General features: G+C 54.5%; 8 protein-coding genes across 8 annotated transcripts; 3 read left to right on the top strand and 5 right to left on the bottom strand.

The window, feature by feature from the left end:
• Positions 1-1,157: 1,157 nt before the first annotated feature.
• On the bottom strand, positions 1,158-2,988 carry BJX68DRAFT_257106 (sugar porter family MFS transporter; the record flags this gene model as incomplete). Its single annotated transcript, XM_071043283.1, has 3 exons — positions 1,158-2,375; positions 2,446-2,830; positions 2,894-2,988. The coding sequence occupies 3 exons, from the start codon at positions 2,986-2,988 to the stop codon at positions 1,158-1,160; spliced, it is 1,698 nt and encodes a 565-aa protein (XP_070896097.1).
• Positions 2,989-3,777: 789 nt separating this feature from the next.
• Positions 3,778-4,313, bottom strand: BJX68DRAFT_269634 (DUF4267 domain-containing protein; the record flags this gene model as incomplete). Its single annotated transcript, XM_071046401.1, has 2 exons — positions 3,778-4,205; positions 4,274-4,313. 2 exons carry the CDS (start codon positions 4,311-4,313, stop codon positions 3,778-3,780), a joined length of 468 nt encoding a protein of 155 aa, XP_070896096.1.
• An 865-nt stretch (positions 4,314-5,178) lies between these two features.
• Positions 5,179-6,612, bottom strand: BJX68DRAFT_269633 (ankyrin repeat-containing domain protein; the record flags this gene model as incomplete). Its single annotated transcript, XM_071046400.1, has 1 exon — positions 5,179-6,612. One exon carries the CDS (start codon positions 6,610-6,612, stop codon positions 5,179-5,181), a length of 1,434 nt encoding a protein of 477 aa, XP_070896095.1.
• A 454-nt stretch (positions 6,613-7,066) lies between these two features.
• Positions 7,067-9,019, top strand: BJX68DRAFT_257105 (fungal specific transcription factor domain-containing protein; the record flags this gene model as incomplete). The annotated part of the gene is made up of 4 exons (XM_071043282.1): positions 7,067-7,099; positions 7,185-7,201; positions 7,251-7,965; positions 8,021-9,019. The coding sequence occupies 4 exons, from the start codon at positions 7,067-7,069 to the stop codon at positions 9,017-9,019; spliced, it is 1,764 nt and encodes a 587-aa protein (XP_070896094.1).
• Positions 9,020-11,208: 2,189 nt separating this feature from the next.
• On the top strand, positions 11,209-13,705 carry BJX68DRAFT_277753 (putative transcription factor; the record flags this gene model as incomplete). The annotated part of the gene is made up of 5 exons (XM_071048388.1): positions 11,209-11,220; positions 11,537-11,636; positions 11,715-12,543; positions 12,611-12,949; positions 13,024-13,705. 5 exons carry the CDS (start codon positions 11,209-11,211, stop codon positions 13,703-13,705), a joined length of 1,962 nt encoding a protein of 653 aa, XP_070896093.1.
• A 2,057-nt stretch (positions 13,706-15,762) lies between these two features.
• On the top strand, positions 15,763-16,887 carry BJX68DRAFT_269629 (uncharacterized protein; the record flags this gene model as incomplete). Its single annotated transcript, XM_071046399.1, has 1 exon — positions 15,763-16,887. The coding sequence occupies one exon, from the start codon at positions 15,763-15,765 to the stop codon at positions 16,885-16,887; it is 1,125 nt and encodes a 374-aa protein (XP_070896092.1).
• A 997-nt stretch (positions 16,888-17,884) lies between these two features.
• On the bottom strand, positions 17,885-19,535 carry BJX68DRAFT_257102 (uncharacterized protein; the record flags this gene model as incomplete). Its single annotated transcript, XM_071043281.1, has 3 exons — positions 17,885-17,917; positions 18,283-18,641; positions 18,707-19,535. 3 exons carry the CDS (start codon positions 19,533-19,535, stop codon positions 17,885-17,887), a joined length of 1,221 nt encoding a protein of 406 aa, XP_070896091.1.
• Positions 19,536-20,738: 1,203 nt separating this feature from the next.
• Positions 20,739-24,672, bottom strand: BJX68DRAFT_257101 (uncharacterized protein; the record flags this gene model as incomplete). The annotated part of the gene is made up of 10 exons (XM_071043280.1): positions 20,739-20,762; positions 20,817-21,553; positions 21,628-21,922; positions 21,993-22,448; positions 22,510-22,769; positions 22,932-23,072; positions 23,138-23,251; positions 23,334-23,695; positions 23,804-24,310; positions 24,365-24,672. The coding sequence occupies 10 exons, from the start codon at positions 24,670-24,672 to the stop codon at positions 20,739-20,741; spliced, it is 3,204 nt and encodes a 1,067-aa protein (XP_070896090.1).
• Between the last annotated feature and the right edge of the window lie 144 nt (positions 24,673-24,816).

Raw genomic sequence — 24,816 nt, 5'->3', positions numbered from 1 at the left:
ATCTCGCGCCCGAGTTCGTATTCGAAGATTAACGCCGGCGGGCCATGGTTGCGGTCAACCAACCAACCTGCATCGTCTGGCATGCCGCGGAAATCGACTCCGCTCCTCGTTCTCCTCGTAGTTTCCTCCTCTTCCCGTCGCCCGGTCAAACGAACATGCGGGACTGCCTGGCCTCGCGACAATTCCAGGACGGATGCCACGCAGGCTCTAGTGCAGGTACGGTGTCATAGACGAGTTTTGAAGGAGACCCGAAAATGAAGATACCATATCCGGCAGAACTGCTCCCGTAGTGAAGCCATGACATCAAGGACGACCCTTGCGGGCGCAAAGGTTCGGGTCGCGATGAGGTAGGGTACTCGGCTTGTGAAGAAAAAAAAGGCAACGCGCCTTCGATAAACGTCTCTGAACCGCTACCGCTAGCTTCCTCGAGTAAGTTCTGCCTGAATATACTTCAACTGCGATCATCCGCAGTGTTGGTGCCGGATCACGTCACGTCACTTCCGACTATCTGTGTATAATTACTTAGCCAGGACCGGCCCGTGCAAGCAAGCTACTTTACCCATAGCTCAAGGGGGATATAAGATGACATCGATTAATCTTAATTGGCTGAACCGGCCCCAGTGGTTGAGAATACGCTTTTTTCTCCTTGCTCGCGATTCGGTGAGATGGGAAATAGAACTCATGGTCCATGGTTTATGCTTTCTTTCTCTGGACGTCACGATGCTTCATTTTTTTGGGCATTCTCTGCGTCGCAGCTGCCAATCCGCGTCAAAGGGCTCGAGATAGATTTAGTAACGAAAGGCTAGCGGAAAGAGGTGACGCAGTGGATAGTCTATGTCCTATCTGAAGGATGATGTAATAAACAACCGCCTGGCAGTTCTCCGGGTGTACACCTGGTGGATGCTATACGAGTTCACGGCGGCCGAAATCAAGGGGATCATTCTTGGAATCGCCATCGTCCAGTAGGGGAAAGGTCTCTGATTTTGAGGATAAGGAATCGAAATGTCGTCGATCATAGCCCGATATGAATCCGTAAATTGCATACTCGCAGCTTTCCCTTCCAACTCAACTTAAAGATACTACTATGCTCGGAAATTCTTTACCCCCCGCATTGATCGAACAGGCATTGGGCAGAACTGTCCCCAGTACCGATCAGTTCATACACCTGCACTACGGATGGTACCCAGGTCAGTAATCGCCACCCCCTCGTCCCCACCTGGCCTCTCAGCCTCCCCAGCGACACTACCATCGTGCTCATCCTCGCTAACCGGCGCACCCAGCACACCCTGCGCCGGAGTCTGCGGCCGCCGAATCTCCCCGCCCTTATCCGCTTCCCCGCGCTCGACGAGCCGAATATCGCGATACTGCACCCGGGTCTCCCAGGCCTTCTCCCCGCGCACAAACATCCCATCGACATCTTCCAGCGTCTTGCCCGCCGTCTCCGGGAAGAAGAAGTACACATGCACCGTCATCGCTGCACAGAAGACCCCAAAGAGGAGATACACCTTCCACTTGATGTTCTCAAACGCCGGCGGCACAAAGTAGCTCAGTGCGAAGTTGAAGATCCAATTTGAGCTCGTCGTCACGGCGACGGCTTTGCCGCGCAGGTGCAAGGGGAACAGCTCGGGGGGATAGATCCAGCTGACCGGGCCCCAGGTTGGTGCGTAGGATGCGACGAAGAGGTACGTGCAGGCTATGACCGCCTTCGCTGCGGATTGGGAGCCAGACAGGTCCCAGGATTCCTCGGCGACAGAGTCGACTCCACCCGGGGGTGCGGGCTTGCCGTACATTTTCATGATGCCCGCGTTTGCGAACATGAAGGTCATCATGAGGGTTGAGCCGATGAGGAGTGGTGTGCGGCGGCCCCAGCGGTCGATAAACAGCAGGGCGAAGATGGTCATAACCACGTTGATGACGTACTGGATCGAACTCGCGACGAGGTTCGCGTTGCCGCTGAGTCCCGCCATCCCAAAGACGTACGTGATGTACAGCATCATGACGTTCATCCCCGTGAGCTGCGACCAGACCTGTGTGAAGATGCCAATGTGCGTGCGGTTGATCATATCCGGTTTGAAGAGGTCGAGGTAGCTTGCGTCCTTGTTGTGTTCTTCGAAATCGCACATGGCGCGGATCTCGGCGAGTTCGGTCTGGACAAAGGGGTCGCGCAGGTTTCCCTTTGCGTGGACGAGCGCGAGCGTGCTGTGGCATTCGTCCCACCGGCCCTTTTTCGCGAGCCAGCGGGGGCTCTCGGGGAGGAAGAAGAGGGCCAGGAAGAGGAAGACGGCCGGGATCATTTGCAGGCCCCAGGGGAGGCGCCAGGCGGCGGAGCCCGAGAGGAAGCTGCTCCCGTAGGAGATGTAGAACATGATCAGGATCTACCAGCAAAGAGTCAGCAAAACACAACACAACACAACACAACAGAAGTAGTATGAGAGAACAACGTACACCCCAGGTGATAGCCCACTGCTGCGCCCCAACAACCGTCCCACGTTTACTCGGCTGCGCCAACTCGGCCACATAGACCGGAACCTGCGCGCTGCAGATCCCCACCGAGATCCCATTAATGAATCTCCCGACAACAAGCTGTCCAATACTAAACGAAGCACAGGTGATAACACTCCCAATGCACCAGATCACAGCCCCGATCTGGATCGCACGCCGCCGACCGAACGTGTCAGTTATGATTCCAGATGACAGCGCGCCGAGGAACGAACCACCCGGCATGGACGCGGAGATCCCGCCTTGTGTGCTGGATGTTGGGCCGGCGCATTTGCCGTCGGAGTCGATGCCGCCTTGGTTGAAGAAGCATTTGTATTGTTGGGTGCCGAGGCTGAGATACTGCTGTTAGAGACGGCGTCATGCAGCAAGGCAGGATTGGTGGGAGGGAACGTACATGGCCGACATGGACGCAATGTCGAAGCCAAACAGGGCACCGCCGATGACCGCAATGGTCGTGATCACGTAGATGTTTCCGTTGACATAGGGCATCTTGTCGAGACACCGCAGGTGGAAATATGATGCGTAAAGTGTGGCAGACAACAGTTCCTGCTCTGGGGTAGCCGGGGTTGGCGGGATATATAAGGCGACGGACAGTCCGTAGAGTTTCGTTCTGACCGTCGCATGATACTTGGCACCACACTCTAATGTAGTGGCTCAATGCAGGCTTCCTATTCCATTGGCGGAGGTTTTGCACCCGAAGGACACGACAGGATTGAACCAGGGTAGTATTGATCAGCAGGAGCTGATTCAATCTTGCCCTGCGTGCGTGGTGGACGCGAGTCAATGCTTGACTCGGACATTCTGGGGTCATCTGTGAGGCTTCTAGTGCAGGAGCTAGTTGATTGGTGGTTTGAGGACGCGTCGACAGAAGAAGTGATCGAAAGAGGGAATACACAGCGACGAGAGAGCACGCATCCTTACATCTATGCATCCGTCAAGACTACGTTTCAGAGTAGAAGCAGTTGAGACTCGCCGGAGCTGCCGTGGAATGAGCCCTTCACCAGAGACTTAATTCACCAGCGCTGAGAGAGTTGGACAGAGTTTACAGAGAGTTCACGAAGAGATCTGGTGCCGATTGCCGAGAAGGCTTGGAATGCTTGACGGCGCCTCGCGCCTTGGACCTCGTAACCTTTGGCGCTATCGACGCCACTGGCCTCAATTCGGCCCCCACGATGCATCGTCATCTGCCATCCGCATCCGCATCCTGATTCCTGACTCGACTTGATCTCGCAATCAAGTTGGAGTCCTCCGGGCCCAGCTTGCGACGAATGCAACCCTTCACATCGACTTCCCCGCGCCGTAATCCACAGTAAACTTATACTCCCTCCTCCCCCCCAACGCCTCGCGACAAAAATACCACCAAAGCCCAAACAACCCCGCAATCGCCAAATGCGCATTGACCTTCCCCCTCGGCACCCCACGCAAAAGCACCACGCCTGCAAACCCCACATGGATAAACGCACTGGTCGCAATCAATATCGTCAGCGCGCGATACTCCCCCTGTCCGTGCAGGAGCATCATCAGCATCCCGTAGGCGAGCTCGTAGATTGAGTAGAGGTTTGCGATGAGGCGCGCGGCGGGCTGACTCCCGCTTACAGCGGATCCGGTGAATTCTTCGTAGACGCGGTCTGGTTGGAAGAGGCTGCGCGCTGCGCGGCCCGTGTAGATTGCGGCCATGATTTTGACGGCGAGGGGGTCGAAGGGGCCTGGATCAGATGCTGTCAGTATGGAGCAGTCTGAGTTGTGCGGGGTTTGTGGGGTGGGGTGGGCGTACCATTGATGTTGAGCCTCTCGATGATTTCTGCAACAACCATGTTTTCGATTTCGGCTACTTAATTTCTTGTGCTTATTTTCGAGCAAAGTTGGCGTGGATTCCTATATAACTCCGTTGTAAATGGAGTTGCCTGGTGATCAGGAGGCAGTGTCGCTGCGCCTCACGGTTTCTATTTCGAATCGCATATCAGCGGCCTTGACCAAGTCTCGATCTCCCAATTCGCCCCGTCCATCTCTCATGGATGACAACTCTGACAATAGTCCTTGACGAGCGCAACATGATCCCCAATCGAGCCATGATCGCCCCAGATAAAATCCCGCTGCACAACCGTTATATTCACTCCCGTCGAGTTCGCCAAGGCGTCAGTATAGGGGTACTGCATGTCAACTATTGGACGGTCAGGCTTGCACCTGATCGATATTGTTGTTAGAGTGGATGGATCGCTCCGACGGACGCTACGCACCCTTGACATTCCTATGATGAAAATCGGGCGACTCAAACGCATCGACGCAGCTACGGGGAATGAGCATGTATAGCGAAAGCAGGCTGCATGTACGGGCGGCTGATAGGACACCTCGGTTCGCGCTGATGATTCAAGAGTTACAGTGGAGCTGGACGCGTTGAGCCTCAGACTGCCACTGCAAGGTCGCTATCTACCCAGGTTAGAGATCAACGTCTGTCGGTCTGTCTTTCTCTCTACGCACTGTTCTAGTTTCCCAAAAGGTGCTATGACGCACAGTTTCAAGGAATTTGGTCGAGACTATCTCTGTGTGTGTATAATCTTCATGTGCACTGGCAGTCCCTTATACGCCGCTACCAAACGCCTCGAGCCTTCAGATTCTCCAATTTGTCACAATGCCCGCATCGCGACTTCTCAGCCATCGTACCCACCTCGCATCCATCCATCATTCCTTGTTTGAAGCATCAACTTCAACCTCCTTCGCATCACCCGCCTTATGCTCCCAAGGCGGCCTCAGAAGCAACTCCACAATCCCCTGATCCCCCCTCCTCGTCGCAAAAACCAACGGCGTGCGCCGCCTCTCATCAAGAGCAAACGCATCAGCCCCCGCCCTAAGCAACACCTCCACAGACGCCACATGTCCCTCCCTCACAGCCAGATGCAACGCCGTCCGCCCGCGCTGGTCGACGCGATCGACTGCGACGCCTGCGCCGCAGAGCAGTCGGATTACCTCGGACTGCCCTGTCCGCGCTGCCCAGTGGAGCGGCGTCATGCGGATCTCCTCCACCGGCGGACTCGCATCCGTCCCGGCTTCCAGCAGGAGTTCGATGAGGGCCGGAGGCGGGCACATGGGGATTGTGAGGTCCAGCGCATTGAACCCGGACTCGTTCCGCGCGTGTGCGTCGGCGCCGGCTTCGATGAGTTTCCGTGCCGCCGAGTCCTGTCGGCCTAATGCGGCGAAGAGAAGCGGCGTTAACCCGCGTTCGCCGGGGATGTCGACGGGCACGCCAGCGTCGAGGAGAGCACCGATCACCCCCACATGCCCGTCGCCCGCGGCGAGGTGGAGGGCGGTTAGACCGTCGTTATTCAGCACGGTCGGGTCGACCGCGTACTCCTGCAGCGCGAGTTTCACGGCGGCGACGTGTCCGTTGTGCGCGGTTGGATGAAGGAGCGTCCGGCGCCCGGCGCTTGAGCGCGAGGGGTCGGCGCCGTGGGAGACGAGCAGGCGGATGATCGCGCAGGAGCCGTACCAGCCCGCGACGAAATGCAGGATGCCATTGACGATTTCCGCGCGGTTGCTGTCGTTAGTGCTGGTGTGTGCGGACTCGGTCAATTCGAGTAGCAGTCGGCATATCGATTCGTTGCTGTCGACCACTGCCCGCGTCAGGGCGCGTTCCCACCACGATTCGAATTCCGTCCAGGGCTGCAGGTCCATGTGCCGGTTTAGGAGCAGGCGGACAGCATCTTCCTTGTTGTTCCCCGCCGCCTCGGCGAGTGCAGATTCCTTGCCGGTATCCTTGACCCGAGGATCGGCGCCGGCGTCGAGGAGGATCCTGAGTGCCTCGAGGTTATCGCAGAGGACCGCTTCATGCAGGGCCGTTGTGCCGTGACATTTATCCGACGGCCAGTCATCGCCCTTGAGCAGTCTTTTCAGTACGCCGGTCCTTTTGTTTTGAACCGCCCAGATCAGTGGTGTCCCCGCGCCGGGGACGTTTATATATTTCCGCCCGACCTGGTACAGCAGGGCGTCGAAGAGCCATTGGAAGCGCTGGCATGTTTGTAGTAGCGCATTTAGTGCGGGGGCGTCGAGGTAGCTGGCGATTAGCAGGAGGATCTCCGAGGGGAACCTCGCCAGCGTTGGTGTGGTCATTCTTGACATCTTGTCGAAGATAAAAGATGAGCTCCGCTTGTCGGGGGAAAAAAAGAAGGAACACGGGGCGGAGTAAAGGAGGAGGCGCTAGGAAATTTGGGCCGTCAGGGGCAACCAAATTGTCCAATTGTACTGCTTGCCCTTGATTTGTTGTGGGGCTTTGCCAAAATTTGAGACGGAGGACTGATGGGCTTTAGAGAGCCCCAGGCACGACTTGAAGCACCACCATTGGACCCACGGGTCCCAACCTGCGGAGCCGGACAACTCGCAGTCGAACAAAGACGCTCGTCGGACCCGGTTCTGGTTGGCCACTCGGCCTCCTATACACACCCGTTGTCCTCCAAACCTCCAAGCCATACTCTTTGTCCAGCTTCTTTGTTCTAAATATGTCTGCATCGTTGCCCGCTTCCCTCGATTACCGTCACGATGACCTCCTGGAATATTTTCTCCATCTTCAACCACCATGCTGATCGTCTGTATAATCGGCCATAAGAACGTAAACAACTCGCGCTCCTGCTACTCTTGACGACAACAGGTCAACTACAATACCTCGACACAACCCCTGCAGTGACTCCTAAAAGGGCGACTCAAAATGCATGTATGCGATGCGACTGATGGAAGAACAAGGTGCTAACCACACCATACAGGTCTCACCCCCGCAAGCGAAGACAATATCCAAACAGCCTCTCTTCTCCGGTCAGCAAACGGACACGGTCAAGCACCTCTGATTTCTCCATTCCGGGGTTTACCCTCCCAGTCGGGCCGAAGAAGGAGCAACAGCACCATGTTGTGCCGACATACCGCCGTCCAGGCCAGTATCTCGGGCGGAACGTGGCTGTCGACGATGCGATGATGCTGACCAGCCCAACAAACGAAATCTCCGCCGTCTCCAGCGCGGAGTGCCGGCTCCTCAAAGACCAAGGCGCCCTGACACTCCCACCAGAGCAGGTCCAGACCGACCTCATCGCGACATTCATCGACTTCGGCCACGTCTGGACGCCCGTCATCGACTCAGCCTGGCTTGATACGCCAAAGCCCTCGCTCCTCCTTCTCCAATCCATCTTCGTCGCTGCCAGCCGACTAACCACCCAGCCGAACGAGTACGGGTCCACGGCCGATTTCTACCGCAGAGCGAAACTGCTCTTCTTCTTTGGGAATGAGCGCAATGCTCTGATTTCCATTGCCAGTGCTATTTTGCTGTCCTGGTATAGTCCTGTCGGTCCGGAGACGGTTGCGACGGATACGAGTGCCTTCTGGCTTCGCACTGCAGAGTCGATTGCGTTTCAGATTGGGCTGCACAAGGAGCCTGCAGTGACTGATCCGCAGCGCGCGCTTCGGAGACGGATCTGGTGGACATTAGTGGTAAGCACCCCACGCCCCGCATATCAACGTTACTTTGGACTGATAGTCAGTCCAGCTCCTCGACTGCATAACCTCCGCAACTCTCGGCCGCCCGCAGAGCATAAACCCCAGTGACAGCGCCAGCAACATGCAACCGCCAACGCTGGACGACTTCACCACCCAAGACCTCCCCGCCCGCACATTCCCCGTCTACGTCTCCATCGCCCAACTCCTCGGCACAATCGCGCAGCGCCGCCTCCGCCGCGACCTCTGGCCCGAGCACACGCGCACCCTCGAGACCTCGCTGTTCCGCTGGGTCAAGCACGATTTCCCCACGATTTCGGGTCCCTCGTTGAGTTCCTCCCTGGAAACGAGGCAGGTGCTTGTTATGTATTTTGCGAGTCTCATCCTCCTTGATCGGCCGCAGGGACAGGGGCCAAGTACAGATAGCCCGCTCGCGGTACGGTCATTGCTCTGTGCATCGTTTATCGTCGGTATATACCGTAACTTTCTCGAGAAGGACGAGCTCTGTCGATTGGGACCCGCATCCCCCTTCTACGCGCTCGTCGCAGGCCTCGTCCTCATCCCGACATACAAAACCGAACCCCTCTGGGAAACCGCAAACGAAGACACCGTCATCCTCAAAGCATGCCTGCAAATCCTCTCGAAACAATGGGGCGCCGCAATCAGCGCCCTGCGCACGCTGCAGAAACTCTCCGACGACGCCCTCTCGCACTTCCCACCAACGGGCGCCGAGACCGAGCTCAAGATCCCGCGCCTAGGCGACGAGACGCGGCCCTTCTTCGAGGGGTTCGATAGGCGCTGGTGTAGACTTTGGGGCCCCATCGTCGATCGCACGCACGAGGGAGGCGTTTCGGATTTGAATGGGAGTCTGCGGAGTATTCTCGATAATTATGCGGCGAGCAGGCCGTGGGGGGATGTACCTCGCCCTGCGGATGTGCCGGAGGTTGAGGCTGAGGCGCTGGATGCGCTGCGTGGTGGCGGAGGAGGGACGAGTGCGTGGGAGGGGGGACTTGGAGGGGAGTGGCTTTTGGAAGGTGGGTCTTCGCTCTAGGATAGGTAGGGAGGTCTGATGATTGCATGTACATTTTTTGGTTGGAACTCGTTTTAGCAGTGATAGATGGTCTCGTCGCGTGTGCCTATTCATGTCCCAGTTGCAGTAGATCCAGTTTGGTCCCCCAACGCCGGAATGGCAGGGGATGGAAGCTCCCCGGTGCAGTCAGTGCCTGCCTGCCATGCCTGGGCCGCGCCAAACGCCCAGTCGCTCTGGATCTTAGCTCGTATTATCAGGAATTAATTCAGGATACACTGGCAAACCCATCGCCTCGCAGATACAAGCTCTATCACAGATTAATCCCTTCTCCGCAAGACAGTCTAATTACAAAAGTTACCCTGGCTGTAACGTGATCCACCACCCAGAGTAACTTCAGCTCCGCCGCGCTGAATGGAAGTGGAAGCTGCCCTCCTCTGCCATGTCAAAGAAGGTGTCCCTGCTCCCCCACAAGATCCCACCTCCGCCACAGCCCAGCAACACCTTCTATCCACAGCCGCATACGCCCCGAGCCGAGTCATTCCGAGCTTGAACCCTTGCTCGCCCCATCTTTGTCCTTGTCTCCCTCCGCAGCCGCCGCAGCCCCCGCCTGCTGCAGCAACATCTTCCGAAACATCTCCGCGGCCTCGTGCGAGTACCTGCACTTCATGCGCACTGCCCTGCCGTACCGGTACATGACGAGTGGAAACGGCGCACAGAGGAGGGTCAGAAACGCCGGGATCGAACTCGCCCAGTGGATGCCCAAATTATGGTACATCTGCGCAGTGAACAGCGGAAACACGGCGCCGACAATCGACCGGAAGATCGCTGCCGCGGCCAGCACCGACGCCGCGTAGATCGTGTAGCTGTCGATGAGGTAGTTCATTATCGGAAGGATGACCAGCACGCAGCCGAAGCCGAAGGGGGAAGACAGAATGATGCTCACGGACCAGTGGATGCTGGGTGCGTTCGTCCAGGCGAAGGCGAACATGCCGATCGGGAGGGCGACTCCGCCAATAATGGCTGGCAGGAGGCGGGCTTCGGCGTCCGGGGGCAGACGCGTCGTCGCCATGGATCTCTTGAAGAGTTTCGTGTATCGCCCGTTGTTATCCCAGATTGCGTAGACGAGGCCTAGGATGATTCCGACCATTATACCAAGGAAGGAGAGTCCGCTAATCCCCGCGCTCCAGCCGCGGTGCTCGTTATAGACGATTGGCATGGCGCCCATGAACATGTATACTGTCCCGTAGATGATGGCCATGTAGAGCGAGGCGATGAGGACGATGGGTTCAAGGAAGAGGAAGATCCAGGGGCGGAAAAGCGCGCGCTGGAACACTTCGCTTGGTTTCTTCTTTCCCTGGTTCTTTTCCAGCACGCTCACGTAGACTTTCCCGTCCGTCTGTGCGAGTTTCACTGCGCGCCGCTGCAGGAGGACGGGGCCGTATGTCTCGGGCACGAAGATGACGCCGAGGATCCCCACCACGCCAATGAAGATCGTGCAGAGACCCTGTACCCACCGCCACCCAGCGCTCTGCGAGACGAAGCCGCTGATGATAGGGCCTAGAATGGGACCGAGAAAGGGTGCGACGCAGTAGATGGTCAGGGCGAGGCCGCGCTGGGCAGGCGGGAAGATGTCGGCGATGGTGCCGCCGGAGTTGACAAGCGGGGAGCCACCAAAGGTACCAGCGAAGAAGCGCAGGATGAGAAGTGTCGCAATGTTTTGGCTACCGGCTGAGCCGCCTAGGAAGGCGACCATGGCAATGTGCGTTATGATCCAGAGGGGTTGTCTTCCATACAGTTCGGACCTGACCGTGTTAGTAGCCAGCAACGATTACGCATCCCGAGTGGTACACTTACTGCCGAGGGAATACGATTAGCCAGTGTTCGAGTAAGCGGGGCACTACGGAGTTGGGTATGGACTCACCAAAGGCCCCCAAACAGCCGGCCCAATCGCAAACCCCAGGACAAACAGTGAAAGCCCCAAGGTAAAGACCTCGGTGCTGATATCAAAGTTCTGAAAGACCTGTTCGGCGGACACCGAGTACGCAGACGAGGTGAAAGTGACAGCAAAGACAGAGAACGTGACGATAGTCGCAATCCACCATTTACGAAACTCGCCCCAGTTCATAGGGTTGCCTGGGTCGTCTTTGTGGAATTCCACGATGAACGGTTCCTCCTCGGTGCCGGAGCCATCGTACGTGTGGTTACGCTCCATGTCGGAGACGGTAGCTTTCGAGGCAGCAGACATGGCTAAGGCGCTCCAGGATTTGGATGGAGCTGCCAGTAAAGCTACGAGCGTCGGTCTTTCTTTATAACGAGCTCTGCACGGCACAGACTGGCCATCGCTGCCCAGGTGTAACCGGACGGACGCGTTCCTGATTGGCCGGTGCTGACAGATTGTCTCTCTTCGGCCGGACCCTTTTCTGATTGGTTATGATCCGTCTCCCAACACAGACCAACTCCGGTCGCATCAACACCAGCTCGTCCTTTTCTCATCTGACACGACGCCGAATACTAGTAGGACTGATGAGCCATATGGAGCAGCATCCGCAGCCAAAGCCCCACCGGCCAAGGCTCAAGGTCCGTAGCGCCTGCCTCAGTTGCCGGTCAAGGAAGGCCAAGTGCGATGGCTCGCGCCCGGGTATCTCTCTCTTTCCTCCGCTCTCTGGACTCTTCAAGACTAACATTGATCAAGGATGCACAAGACCCCGTACACAAGGAAAGCACGGTAACCACACCCTCACAGCACACACCGATGCCAGCTTTCCACCATCGGCCCACTACTCCCGTCACACCCCGCCGTCCTCGGTCGGAACGCCCTCGAGCCATGGGAACTCTGTCGCTGAACCCCGCGATGCAGACCGAGAGCGTGGGAACCCCGATCATGACCAGAGCCGAACGTACTACGGCGCTCACGGCCGGTTCGCAGACCAAGTCGTCGCCGCCATCGATCCGGCTGCACCCTCGCACCAAGTCCCCTTTGTCGACGCGCCGCTTTTCGAGAATCTCACTCTCGATCCCCAGTCGTCCACTCTCCGCTCGCATTTCGTCACCGAGCTACCACCCCGCACCTATGCGGACCAGCTAGTCGATATATACTGGCGCTATGTCGAGCCCGTGGAGCCGGTCCTGGATTACCACTGTTTTACGGAGAACTACGAGAAAATATACTCCACGGTAGATGGACCACCCTGCACACGGTCCGATTCCAACGTCTGGCTATGTATTCTGAATGTCGTTTTCGCGCTGGCGATCCAGAGACAGGAGCACATCCCCACTCCGCAACGGAACGAGCAGGGAAATCGCTTCTTCCTGCGCGCGTGGGCGCTGCTTCCGATCGACTTGCTCTGGATGCCCGTCTCGCTGGAGCTGCTGCAGAGTTTGATTCTGGTGAATCGGTATCTTCATTGCACGGATAACCAGCACAAAACCTGGATGACCGCGGGTGTGGCGATCCGCATGGCGCAGAGTTTGTGCGGCCATCGCGGAGAGAGTAACGACGAGGCGCTGAAAATGAAAGTCTGGGCGAGCTGTGTTGCTCTTGATCGGTTCGTCTCGATATAACTCTACGCATCCGGTTGCCCCTCTCATTCTGATACCGTTTCACCATTACAGGTGCACATCCTGGTCTCTGGGCAAACCCTCGGCCCTAGTCCCCGTCCCACTTCCACAAAATAGCTCCCAGCGAAGGGGTGTCACGAACCCACCGAAGGATTCGTGGGGAATGAGGCTGTACGAAATCGGTAATCAGATCCAGCTTGCACAGTTACGCGCACGAAGCACATACGGATCGGCGTCGCAGTCGCAGCAGGACGAGTACTGCAACGCGGCCTTGCAGCTCGACGCATCCCTGCAGCAGTGGGAAGACAGTCTGCCCGCTGAGTGGCAGGCGCAGAATCTCAAGATGCTTGGTGATAGCTCGTCTCGCTCTGTGGGGTATCTGCTTCAACTGCGGTACGTCGACAGAATCCTACTGAGCAGCACCAGTTGCAATTACCCCTACTGATCCGCGTCTGTGTCTATGTTAGCTACCTCCACCACCGCATCTTCCTCTACAGACCCATGCTCGCACGCATCTACTCCATGGCCTCGACTCCCAGCACAAACTCCTCCCCCTCCTCCCTCTGCACACCCCGACCAACAAGTGCCACCTGCACACTCAACCACCGCCTCCTCCACAACGCCGCGACAATGTGCCTCGAAGCCGCGCAACGAATAGCGACCCTCATCGTCGAAACCCTCCAACACGATCAAGCCCAAGCTGAACCAATCGGCCTGCTCCCCTGGTGGTACAGATTATACTACCTACACATTGCGGGTGCGAATTTCCTCGCCGCCATGATCAGTCGCGAACTCTTTACGGAGTCTGTGGCGCGCAGCTGGGAGGATGTTCTGGGTGCGCTGCGCGCGCATGAGCATCTTTGTGGCTATGCGGTGCAGTGTGGGAGGACGTTTGAGATGCTTGCTCGTAGGATACGGAGGGTCGGTGGTGGGGGTGGTGGCGATGGAGGTCTTGGTGTGGGCACTTTTGAGGGAAGTGTTGGTGGTGCCGGCACCAATGCGAGTGCAGGTGCGGATGTGGGTGCTTCCAGTTTGGAGATGGACGAGTCCCCGCCGGGGATCAGTTTCGATGAGCTTTTCCAGGACATTGATTTCGACATGGATGGGTTCTTGTTTGGGGCGGCGCCCTTTGGGCAAGGTGGTGTTTAGGCAGGAGGGGTTTGTGACTGCAGGTCGACACCGTTGTCAGGGTTTATCTTTACTACCCATAGGGAACCCTGCGTGCAGGACGCCGGATTGGGCGAGTATTATTGTGCTCTCTTATCTTATCCAGGTCAGTTAGTGTATCACCAGCCTGCCCCTTGGGAGCCGGTTGCATACGCGCTAATACCACATGAGTCGACCCTAATCTCTCCGATGGACCCAATATCCCGGCTAAATACTATGCTTATCATGATAACATTTTGCGTATTGACCTCCGCCTGAGCTTCTACCCTCTGCAAGTGATCACCATCGTACGCCCCTCACAGCATGTATATATATTTAGATTCGATCTCGGCCGGCTTGAGTGCACCTTTTGCACTAGTCTGTGCATACTTTGATACTTTGATAATGTGAGTCGATCTTGAATGTCGAGTCAAAATTCCTAGAGTATAACACCATCGTGGAACCAAAGGAGGATGGGGACATCAAGGGCGTCTAGTGGGTGGTACATGTGCATGCGGATACTGGTTCAGGGTGACACCAAGGCCCCCAACGGACTTGTGAACCACCTCATATTTTGCCCTGTCGTGTTGAACGTTGCCAAGCCGGTTCTTCGAAAGCTGGCGCGTGTTGCCTCGTATAAAGTATTTAACTGGAGGCGTCTGGGAGTGTGCCGGGGGGCTCTGAGGTTTGACGACTTGCTAAAATATCGTGGTTTGAGGGGCGTTTGGTTTCTTGTAGGATTTACATGTCGCAGACAGCCCTAGGGTTTCTTCTCGCCAGAGCTCAGTGCGGAGTATTACTAGGAATAGCTGCGGGGACTGTGAATGGATGTCGATGAGTAGAGAAGAGGGTTTGCGGTACGATCTGTATGATATTCTACAAACTCTTGGTATGGATAGTTGTCCAATCTCCGATGAATGGAGCGAGATCAATAGTCTCTTCTCTTGCATCTAAAAATGGATTCGCAGGCCCGACATGTGCGAGATTTATAAGACCACCCCTCGACATCGAACAGATATAGAAGTCTAACACATAAACAATAAGACCCCTCAAGCTTGCCATAAACCCAAACGATCGAGGAATACGAGTAAGGCTGTCTCTTGACCGATCTACCGAACGCTAGAAGCTGCAACCGAGGGAGATGCAAGTGTGTAGTTCCGCTGCGACTAGCCAGTTTTTGGTTGTCGAGGATAGTTTGAAAGTCAACAAGTAAATAAAGGTCCTTTGGTTCTCAGGATGGGCAGGGTAGGTCGCTCGAGTTGGGAAGCACACTTTTCGTGGCTGGCTTGCAAATCTGCAAAATGAGGGCCAAACACCTGGGAGATTATAGATCCGAATCCCGATCTTCCAGTCTTGCGATTGCCAATGAGCGATCAGGAAGCTGGCGAGACTGGGCTTTGATATTGAAGCTAAGCCTTTTGGTTTTCCAATCGGAGTGAGTAGTCTTGGTTGAGTGGAGCCTGGAGCACATGTATACGTAAGTTGATCGCGTGGCTGAGAAAATAGTTGCCAGGAACCACCAACGCAAAGAATACCGTCCATTGAATGATCTTGTTAGAGCTCTGTGCTGCGTGGTTCAGCTTCAAGCCGCTTCGCCCAGATCTAGACTCACGATACACGTTGCCTCGCCACAAACAGCTCCATGGCAGTCGTGGACTATACGCACTTTGGACGGGAACCAACAGCCCACTGGCTGTAGAGCCTCTGGTCTTGTGGTAGAACGTTTCATGTTTGTTGTTTGGCGGCTAGACTCGAGTACTTGTCTTTGGTCGATGTTGCCATTCGGCGACCGGAATAAGCAGTAATCGTAAGAATAGTACGAATCCTCCAACGCACTTCTAATGACTTTTCCACCTCGTCCCCACCGGGTAGTGTAGTGAATTCTTTCGACTGGTTGGCGCTGTAGCCCCCTGGTGGTATATGAGGGGCACTGCCCATCCTTAATACATTGCACTTGATGCTTCTCGAGTTCCATCGTTCCAACACTCCTTTTTTGACACCTCGTGTCTAAATTATTTACTCTGTCACTCCTTTGATATACCGAGATTCACTCATTCACCATGAAGTGCAAGTCGCTCCTTTTGACTGCCCTCGCCGCTGGTTCGGCGACGGCCAGAGCTCATGGCTTGCACCAAGCTGCTCACCACCACCAGAGGAAGGATGTTAATCCTGTCGTCGAAACTGTGTGGACCACCAAGACTGTCGTCAACTGGGAGGTGGCTACCGTGTACACCACCGTTACCGTCGAGTCGACCACTACTACCATCACCATCACCACCGCTGCCGCCTCTGATCCTTCCACCTCAACCTCGACTGCCAGTGCCACTACCACCGATGCCGTCGTGCTTGGGACCAACACAATCTCTGTTAAGCAAGACCACGTTGTCGACACTAGCTCGACCACGACATCCGAAAGTACCTCCAGCTCTACAGTCACTTCGTCCAAAACCATGACCACGACCACGACTACGACTACGACTACGACCGCCGCCGCTACAAGCTCTTCCTCCACCTCCACCTCAGACTCCAGCGACTGGTCCTCCACCCCCTCCGACGGCGTCTACTCAACTACGGGCTTCGGCGAACGCACCAGCTCCTCCGGCAGCGGCGTCTCCTACACGGGCAACGTCGGTTCCCCCTGGGGCAGCAACATCATCGAAGTGGACTCGTCCTCGGCCTCCTCCTACAAGTACGTCATTCAGCTCACGGGCAGCAGCAGCGCCGACTGGTTTGTCTCGTTCTGGAACAAGATCGGCCCGGATGGGCAAATGGACGGATGGTACGGGCACTCCGCGCTGAACTTTACCCTTGCCGCCGGTGAAACCCGATACGTCGCCTTTGACGAGGATAGCCAGGGTGGATGGGGTGCAGCGGAGGGTAGCTCGTTGCCCACGGATCAATATGGCGGGTATGCTTGTACCTGGGGCGAGTTTGATTTCGGGTCCACGATCAATGATGGGTGGAGTGGGTGGGATGTTAGTGCGATCCAGGCGCAGAATGCGGATATGACCGTTCAGGGGATGAAGATTTGTACTGCCGCCGGGGAGGATTGTTCGTATATCACGACTGATGCGGCGAGTGTGGTCAACGCCTATACTGCGGCCGAGGCGGCGGTTGATGGGATTGGGGGGTCTGTTACAGAGGGTGCTGTGAGGTTGGCGGTCGAGATTGATTATAGCGGCTGATTTGGGGGCTGATGGATGTAATATGGTACATACCCATGCGGCAGAGTCGTGTACATTCGTTGTTTATTTAGATTCTTTCCGGCTGGCAGACCTCCCTCTTCTTGTTCCCCCTTTTTTTTGGTCTTTTGTTTTAGAACAATACTTCTACTGTAGTATCAAAAAGAGTTAACTTGAACCCAGACCGCCAGTGCATTGGTGCCTAGGGTAGGGAATACTCTTTGTATACGTCAGGTTATATTATTACAACTTGTCACCATGTATTATTTCATGCTAAAATTTATTCTATGACCGGGACCGAAATCGTCACTCTCCTTCGCCTCGGTCAGCTTCCCGAGGTCTCCTGCAGGATTTTCCGGATTCGGAGGTCGACAATGCCTCTCTGACGAGTAGGTGGCCTAGGATCTCCCACTTGGGCATCTGGTTCGAACAATAGAAAGACTGCTGGCTGTTCCGATGTGTTGCAGGTGTGGTTCAATATAGTCATTACCCCAAGGTAACGTCGTTGTAATGAGCCGTCGTCCCAGTGCAGGCAGGGTGGTAGTTCAAATCTAGCCGGAGTGCATTTCCGACCCCTTTTGTAGCCGTCACTAGGGAAGGAACTCGACAGTTCCAAGAGCGGACAGGCCCTAGACCCCTCATGTAGTCCATCCTTGCTCACCCTCTAAGCAAGATCCAGGCTAGCATAAACGCTTTTAACAGCATAATGTATCTTTATCCACAGGCAAGTCAATGACCTGGCCTTGAAGCAACATCGCGCCAGCCAGCACCCATCACAAGCCTAAAAATTGCCACAGTCCTGCCCCTAAATGCTTTGGCTGCTATCATATTGTACCAACAATTCCCTACCCTCAGCCTTGCCTAAAAGTCTGCTTTATTCTTGTTGCTTTCATCGGGGAATATTATCATTTATACCTGGATCCCCACCATATATCTCTGCACAATAGAGAAAGGAAGAGAAAGACATGACAATATAAAGCAAATTTGCTTAGTCCTTTATCTAGATTACTGTTCTAGATTCTAAGGAGTTGTTCTATACAAAATGATAAAGAACACCCTCACTCCTAGTCCCAGTAACCACGGTTCAGTTTCTTCAAAAAACAACCAAAACTATATACCCAATCTTGTTATGGCACTCCCTTGCTCGACGGAATTAGTACTATCTACAGTAGCCGGAGCATGCGCTTTTATCGATCGCAAGACTTTCATTTGTACAGCGGTGTGGGTGTCCCAGGTACGCGAGGTACAAAGGTCCAGCTGGGGATATAGGGCAGACAACCTCGGAATATGCAACTCTGAATGCGATTGCCACACGCCTTGTACTCGGCACATTATAGTATTGGAAACCAGTAACAAATTATGTGACTTCTGAGGCCTTCATTGGTTATACACTGAAACCTTCAACCCCTCGATAGCATCATTCATGCCACCGAAGATTTTGTTGAAGTTGGATGTCGAACAGCTGTGGGGGGAGTTGCCGTAGCCCAAATAGGCTGAAGACGACCAACCGGTCCATGATGGTGATCTGAAGGCCAGTATCTTCTTCACAAGGCTCTTGTATGATATCTCGTCAAATGGAGGCGCCGGCCTGGGAGATAGAAGATTGGCGGACCGCATCTCCCTTGTAAGTGCCCCATACATCATCGAGCTGCATTCAAAGTCGCAACCACGGGAGCCACTTAGGAGCGCCTCTTGGGTGTGATAAAGCTTGTCAAGCACGCGCTCAATTGCAGCGCATCGGATGTAAATCATTGCATCTGTGGATTCATCAGTGGTGTCTCAGTGAGTTTTCCAGGACATCTAGGTCGTCGGGAAGCCTTACTGATAATTCGATCAGGGATGAGCCCCAAATTGCCCATCCGACCTTCGCCCAGTGACATGGCCCTAGAAGTGGCTTCCCTAAAGCTATCCCGCATGTTGAAGAAGTACGACACCCAGATCCAAAGGAAGAGATCTCGGCAGTATGTCTCGGGGATTGTTTCCTCCAGACCACGGACCCAGATATCCTCCCAGATGGACACGGTCTCTCTGCACTGGTAGTAGTCTGTCAGCTCAGCTATCTTGGCGAGCATTTCCAGGCTCAGCTTCCGTGGTATGTGATAGTGCTGACCATGGATAGCACGGAGTAGTATTATAAATGCCTCGATGTCCCAGTTTGTCGCGGGGATGTCGCCCGAGCCTTTATCCAAAAAGCCGACGCTCTCCTTCCAACCCCCACTAAGGCTCTTTTTGAAATACGGAGATGCAAGCATCAAATGCTTCGCGGAGACTTGGATACGGAAGGAGCCCTCGTCATGCGCTTCCGAAACGGATTCAATCTCAGCTTTGCTCTGGACAAGGTGCTCATCTGGAATTGCAGCGGGCGGCTCCTCTGCGGGAGGTGGTTCGTCGTCAGAATAATATGTAATTGGCGCTTCGGCAGGATACGCTTCAGTTACGGGGTATGGAGCCCCCTGAGTGGGATACACCTCATCAGGAGGAGACGCTTCGCGTTCGAAGTATGCAGCCTCAGCAGGGACAGGCTCTGAAGGGATATCGGGCCAGAGACCAGAGTCTGTATTTTCATCTGGCTGGGCAAACGGCGCATTTGCATTGCTCAGCACAATGATGACCTCACCATCAGGGTCGATGATATGAGTCGGGTGGCTCATTGCGCCGGAGGAGGAAGGCAAGCGCGCAGCAGAAAAATCAAAAGGACACAAAGACGAAGTAAAATGTTGGACGCTTGAGAATGAAAATCTCGAAGTGTCTCGGGAGTCGACTATCCTGGTCTCTGTTGTTTGCTTCTGAGGAGGGACCGCGTGGCAGCCCTTAATTGGAGCCCGCATGTGATGCGCTGTAGCAACATGTCACTCCCCCATTTATTGATTGACTTGAGTACAGGAATCTCTCTTCCGCTTAGCAAGCGTACGCTTTCTTGGAATCTAGGAAAGCCAGGGGATCCCCTCAGGTACATTTTTGTATTAACAGCTGGTACCACAAGAAAGGAAGGAACAAGAGTGTTGCGAGCAGCTTCGGAGGATATAAGCAGGACTAAGATGCACTGCGAGCGGACGCCGATGAGAATGGACAAGAAAACTGGGAGGGAGGTGAGGCGAAAGTGTTCGGCGAGGGGATCATGACCGTTTGAGGGTGCTTGGACTGGCAGTGCTCTGAGCCTGTTTCATGGGAGTGGGTTGGAGAGAGACAAAAACGCAGCCAGGAAGCGATAAGATTTCAGGGGAAGGCAGAGGAGATTAGGAGCGAGGGTGCCTTGACTTGTTAGGTTTGCCAATGCTCTCCACCCTCTCTTACCCCAGAGAGTCGAAGAAATGGATTGATCAATGGGCTGTAGGCTAAGAGTTCGTCATTGGCGAGGATGAGCTGGTAGATTGCCCTGCAACCTGAGTTTAGCAGCACTTTACTAATTGTATCTTCGAGCGACTTTTTTCCTTTTCCTTTTTCTTTTTCTTTTTCTTTTTCGGACAGCAGTGATCAAGGTAAGTGTTTTACTTTCAGCATCAGCTCCTGGAAGAAATCCTGTCGCACGCTTTTTCTCAGACTTGACTTTCCTACTTTCTTCTCGCCTTGCCTTCCACCAACAACTAACCCGGGCAAAAAAGATCTGATCCAAGTTTAGTATGCACTTATTTGACGTGTATTTCTATCTTCTATATTATCTATGACCGGATCATCCAGCACCACCTCCAAGCCCAAGCCGCTACCCATCACTGGGAACCTGCACCAACAGCCGTCACGGGATTGAGAATATGGGAAATAGCAATAGCAGTATCAACCCATGAATAACCTCGAGCTGGCGGGGCTGAAATATACTCTCCATCCACATCTTCTGCCTGACTGCGCCAACATCCACCTTACTCTAGCTTCCAGCACTGAGGCTGTACGAGACAAAAGTTAGCTCCAAACACATCGCTGGAAAGAGCCGGACTCACTATAGGGCTGATAACAACCGCCTCCCCATCTGTCACCTGGGTTGTTGCAAAAGTGCGAGGCGTTGCACCGGTAGGCAAATTCAGCTCCAGATCCACAACGGGCGGTCTCCCCGGTGTCCCATCTTCGCAAGGAATCACATCCCCCGAAGCCGCACGTGGTATACCGTCCGCTGGTGCCCCCTTGTACCTAACTGCTATCGTCCGCATGTACGCTTTTATGGCCATTGGCATTTGACTGACGCCATTTGCCATGAACCGTGCCCTGAGATCCGGCTGGCCCATATAGTAGGCAATCATACCGGCGGTGATGGCTGTAGCCTGGGAGGTCCCCGCAGGTTGAATGCTGTAGGAAGAGACCTCGTTCAGGATTGGGAGGGGCTTGTCCCCCGTGGTGTATTTGATCGTCGCGCAATCCACGTTGGTGCCGACGTTGTAGAGAGAGAGGATTCCCAGCTCGCCACTGTCTCCGTATTGGGAGCCTGGATGGCGCGAATTATTGTAAAAGGAGTTGCCGACAACGATGAGGGGGGTGTCTGCGCCCCCTTTTCCGCGTGGGAGAAAGTAGGATAGATCAAGTTGTTCCGCCGGCCTTTGTTGGGTCTGGTCATTTCCTGCGCTGCAGACGACGGATACTCCGACGTTGTAGAACCAACTAAGGAATTTATCAAAAATGTCTCGTTTTGGCTGGAGTGATGGAACGAGGCCTGGGCCCCACTCGAAAGCATCGCGAGGTGCGCCTGATGACAGAAGACGACACGTTAGCCGTGCTATGAGATTGACAGTTTTATGCAAATGAAGATGCAAAACTCACCAAATGACATGGAGATGACGGCGTTTGCCGTTCCTCCATTGTTGATGATATGCCGGTAGATCTCTTTAAAGACAAAGGCTGCGCGGCGAGCACGCAGTTCTAGAATCACACCGCTCTTGGAGATCACCAGCTCGACCGGAACGAGTCGGGCGTTCTTCCCCATAGAGTGATATTTACCAGCAGCAAGGGATGCCATGCAAGTGCCGTGGTCATTTCTAGGCACAAAAGTCAACCCAGTAATGCTTCCACCTACGTCGTCGACTCCAAAGCCCCCCACGATGCTTCCTGCAAACGACTTGAGGAATTGGATTAGCTGATTTGTTTTTTTTGTCCCCTTACAGTAGCGGCCCACGTGGATTACTAACCTCATGTCCTGCCAAAAACGCCGTGTCGATGAGATACACGATAGGTCGATCCTGGGTATTCGTACTAGATGCAGGTGGGTCATTGTAGATCGCGTCGTCGAAGCTCAAGTAATCGCCGCCCAGGTTGGTATACCGGGATACTTGCGAGAGCCACTTGAGGTGGTTAGGGCTGTTTTGCTGGAGTTGGAATCGGCTGTTTGCCGTTGGCTCCACACGTCTCTGAAGCTGGGGGTCGGTTGTAGTGTTGCGGTTAGTCCACTCGTGGTTGATATTGTCCAAATCATCAAGCTCTTCGACCGTATGTCTGTAAGACCTTTTGGTTGCACTTGTACCTGACGTGATGGTATCGTCATTGCTATCCAGTTCCAAAAGCCCATCAACGTTCCATGCATCAACGATCGGATTGTTATTGAATTTCTCGACAGTGCATTGATCCACCGTGCCCATGTAGATGAACTGCATGTCCAATGCTGGTTAGGTACCACTTCATTGCATTGATTGGGTAAAGAAGGCTCACATTTGGCTGCCACGACTCGGTGAATTGAAGAGCCTCGGGGTCCTTGGGCAGGGTAGCCACAAACTCTTCGAATTCTTCTACTGTGGTACCTTCCACAGTCATAATGATAATCGGGCTTGTTGTCGCGCTGGCTGCACAAGAAGTTGAAGATGAACTTGTTGTGCTCGAGCTCATTGTCGTGGTCGTACTGGGCACCGCTGTCGTAGTGATTGGGGATCCATTGCTTTCAAATAGAGCTGCAAGAGTCGCCAAAACAAGGACTATTCATGCCTGAGTTAGAATCATTCAAGAGGCAACGCCGAGCTGGTCCTCCAAGCATCACTTACAGATTCCAGATGCAGTAACACCAGCAGAAACAGGGAGCCCGATGGCGTTGATCTATTCTTGTCAGCGGCTTGCTTGATTATTTTCAAGAATATGACCAACAGTGATATCAACTCGAGCAATGCTCGCGGCAGCGTCAATAGCAGGAGAGATGCCAGATGAGATCGCATTCGATAACTCGACGACATTGTCGTTGAGGTCCCTGATGACATCAAGGAGTTGATCCTCCAGTGAGTTCACTATATTGTCAGCCGTTAAGCCCACTGGTGACAGGGCTATTTCTAGGGCAAAGGGGCGCATATACCTGCGTGATCCCAATCGTCAAACGCGTACTGAGGCACACGTGGATTGTTTTCATCAATCGTATCGAGCCTTCGGCCGAGCGTCAATACTCGATTACCATTTTCTTTTGCCGCAGCTACACACAGACAAAAAACACAAACAGTCAGCTTCATCCCTATGCTTGACATACCCTCGTTGTTTACGCGGGATATTATTACCTAAACTCGTCGACGCCTCGTTCGCAGCACTCCGATCAGCTATCAAACGTAGCTCAATCTCTTCAAATTCACCCGCCCTCTTCACCTTGGCAGACGGGGAGGACTGCAAAATGTCCTGCAAAGTTTCAAGATGGCCTCGATAATCCTCAATGACCTGCAAAGCCTGCCAGACACTTGCGTTATACTGGTGGACTGCATCGGCGAGTTCTTGGTACGTGGGATCTTCCCATGTCGTATCAGAGTATATCTGGATACGGTTTCCGCCTCCGCAGGTTTCGCCCCCATTTCCGGAGCAGGGCATATTGCAGTCGCTGGAGGCAAACAGTGTGCCGCCATGCATTTGGTTGCCGACGAAGCATTGCCTGCATGAAGAGTGTCAGAGTATGAGAAGGCATAATCGAGACGAAATCTGCCAGAGATGCTACATCTGAACGAGATCGACGCAGGTGTCGGCGGGATCGAGTTCGTACCTGCTATATTCCACCCCCGCGTAGCGCCACGAACCAGCTTTGGCAAGGGCGACGCAGGCCTCCACGGTCATTCCAGTAGAATCCTCGTTTGATTCGGCAACCAGAACTCGTGGATCCACTTGATCCGAGTAGCAACCTATCAACGAAAAGGTACCCACTCGCGCTGGTTGGGTTGGGGCAGATGAGGCAGACGTTGTTGTCGTGCTAGTGCTTGTCGAGGTTGACTCGCGGCTTGTGGTCGTCGTCGTTGTCGTGGTCGTCGTAGTTGAACTCCTCGTTGTGGTCGTGGTTGTCGTTGTAGAAGAGGTTATAACCGGGGGAACAGTCGCAGTCGTCGAAGAGGTCGTAGTGGAAGAAGATGAAGATGAAGACGGATTGGAACCCCCAACACACTGGTTATCACCGCATGTCTGCCCCGGATTACACACATTGCAAGCAGCGCCAATGGTACACTGGATGCTTGGAAACTCACAACAGACAGCGTCCAAGGTAAAGCAATTTCCATGGCTGGTATATCAATTGGTGAGATGGGTCGTTGAAGACAGGGGAAGACTTGCTAACCAGCATAGACCGCTCTCACATCCAACACCTTGCAGTGTAGTAGGATTCAAAGCGCACCATTGCAGACCAGGCGGCGCGCATGCAAAGTTGCCTTCAAAGTTTATACAGGTCTCACCTGACGGACAAACCACCCCGTCAGGGCAGCTGGACTGCTTGCAGGAAAACCCATCAGGGCAAGAAGGATCTTCGGAATTGGTCGCCCGGCGCACATGGTCGGGTACAGCCAAAGGGGCGCGCAGCGGACTTGCGGAACTGGTCGCCACGAGTCCAAGCCCGCATAGCAGGCTTACTACCCCATGCAGTGTCATCTTCCCAGACCTCTGATGCTCTGACCCGTTTCCCGGAGGAATATGTGGTATCCTTATAAAGACTCGTCCGAGTAGAATAGATGATGTTCAGCCCGGAGGCAAGCCTGCTGTCAGGCGACTTTCGGCATCCAGTCCGGCCAGGAA

This window comes from Aspergillus pseudodeflectus, assembly GCF_044049435.1.
Source record: "Aspergillus pseudodeflectus strain CBS 756.74 chromosome Unknown BJX68scaffold_41, whole genome shotgun sequence".
Taxonomy (NCBI): Eukaryota; Fungi; Ascomycota; class Eurotiomycetes; order Eurotiales; family Aspergillaceae; genus Aspergillus; species Aspergillus pseudodeflectus.
This window is presented reverse-complemented; position numbering and strand designations above follow the sequence as displayed.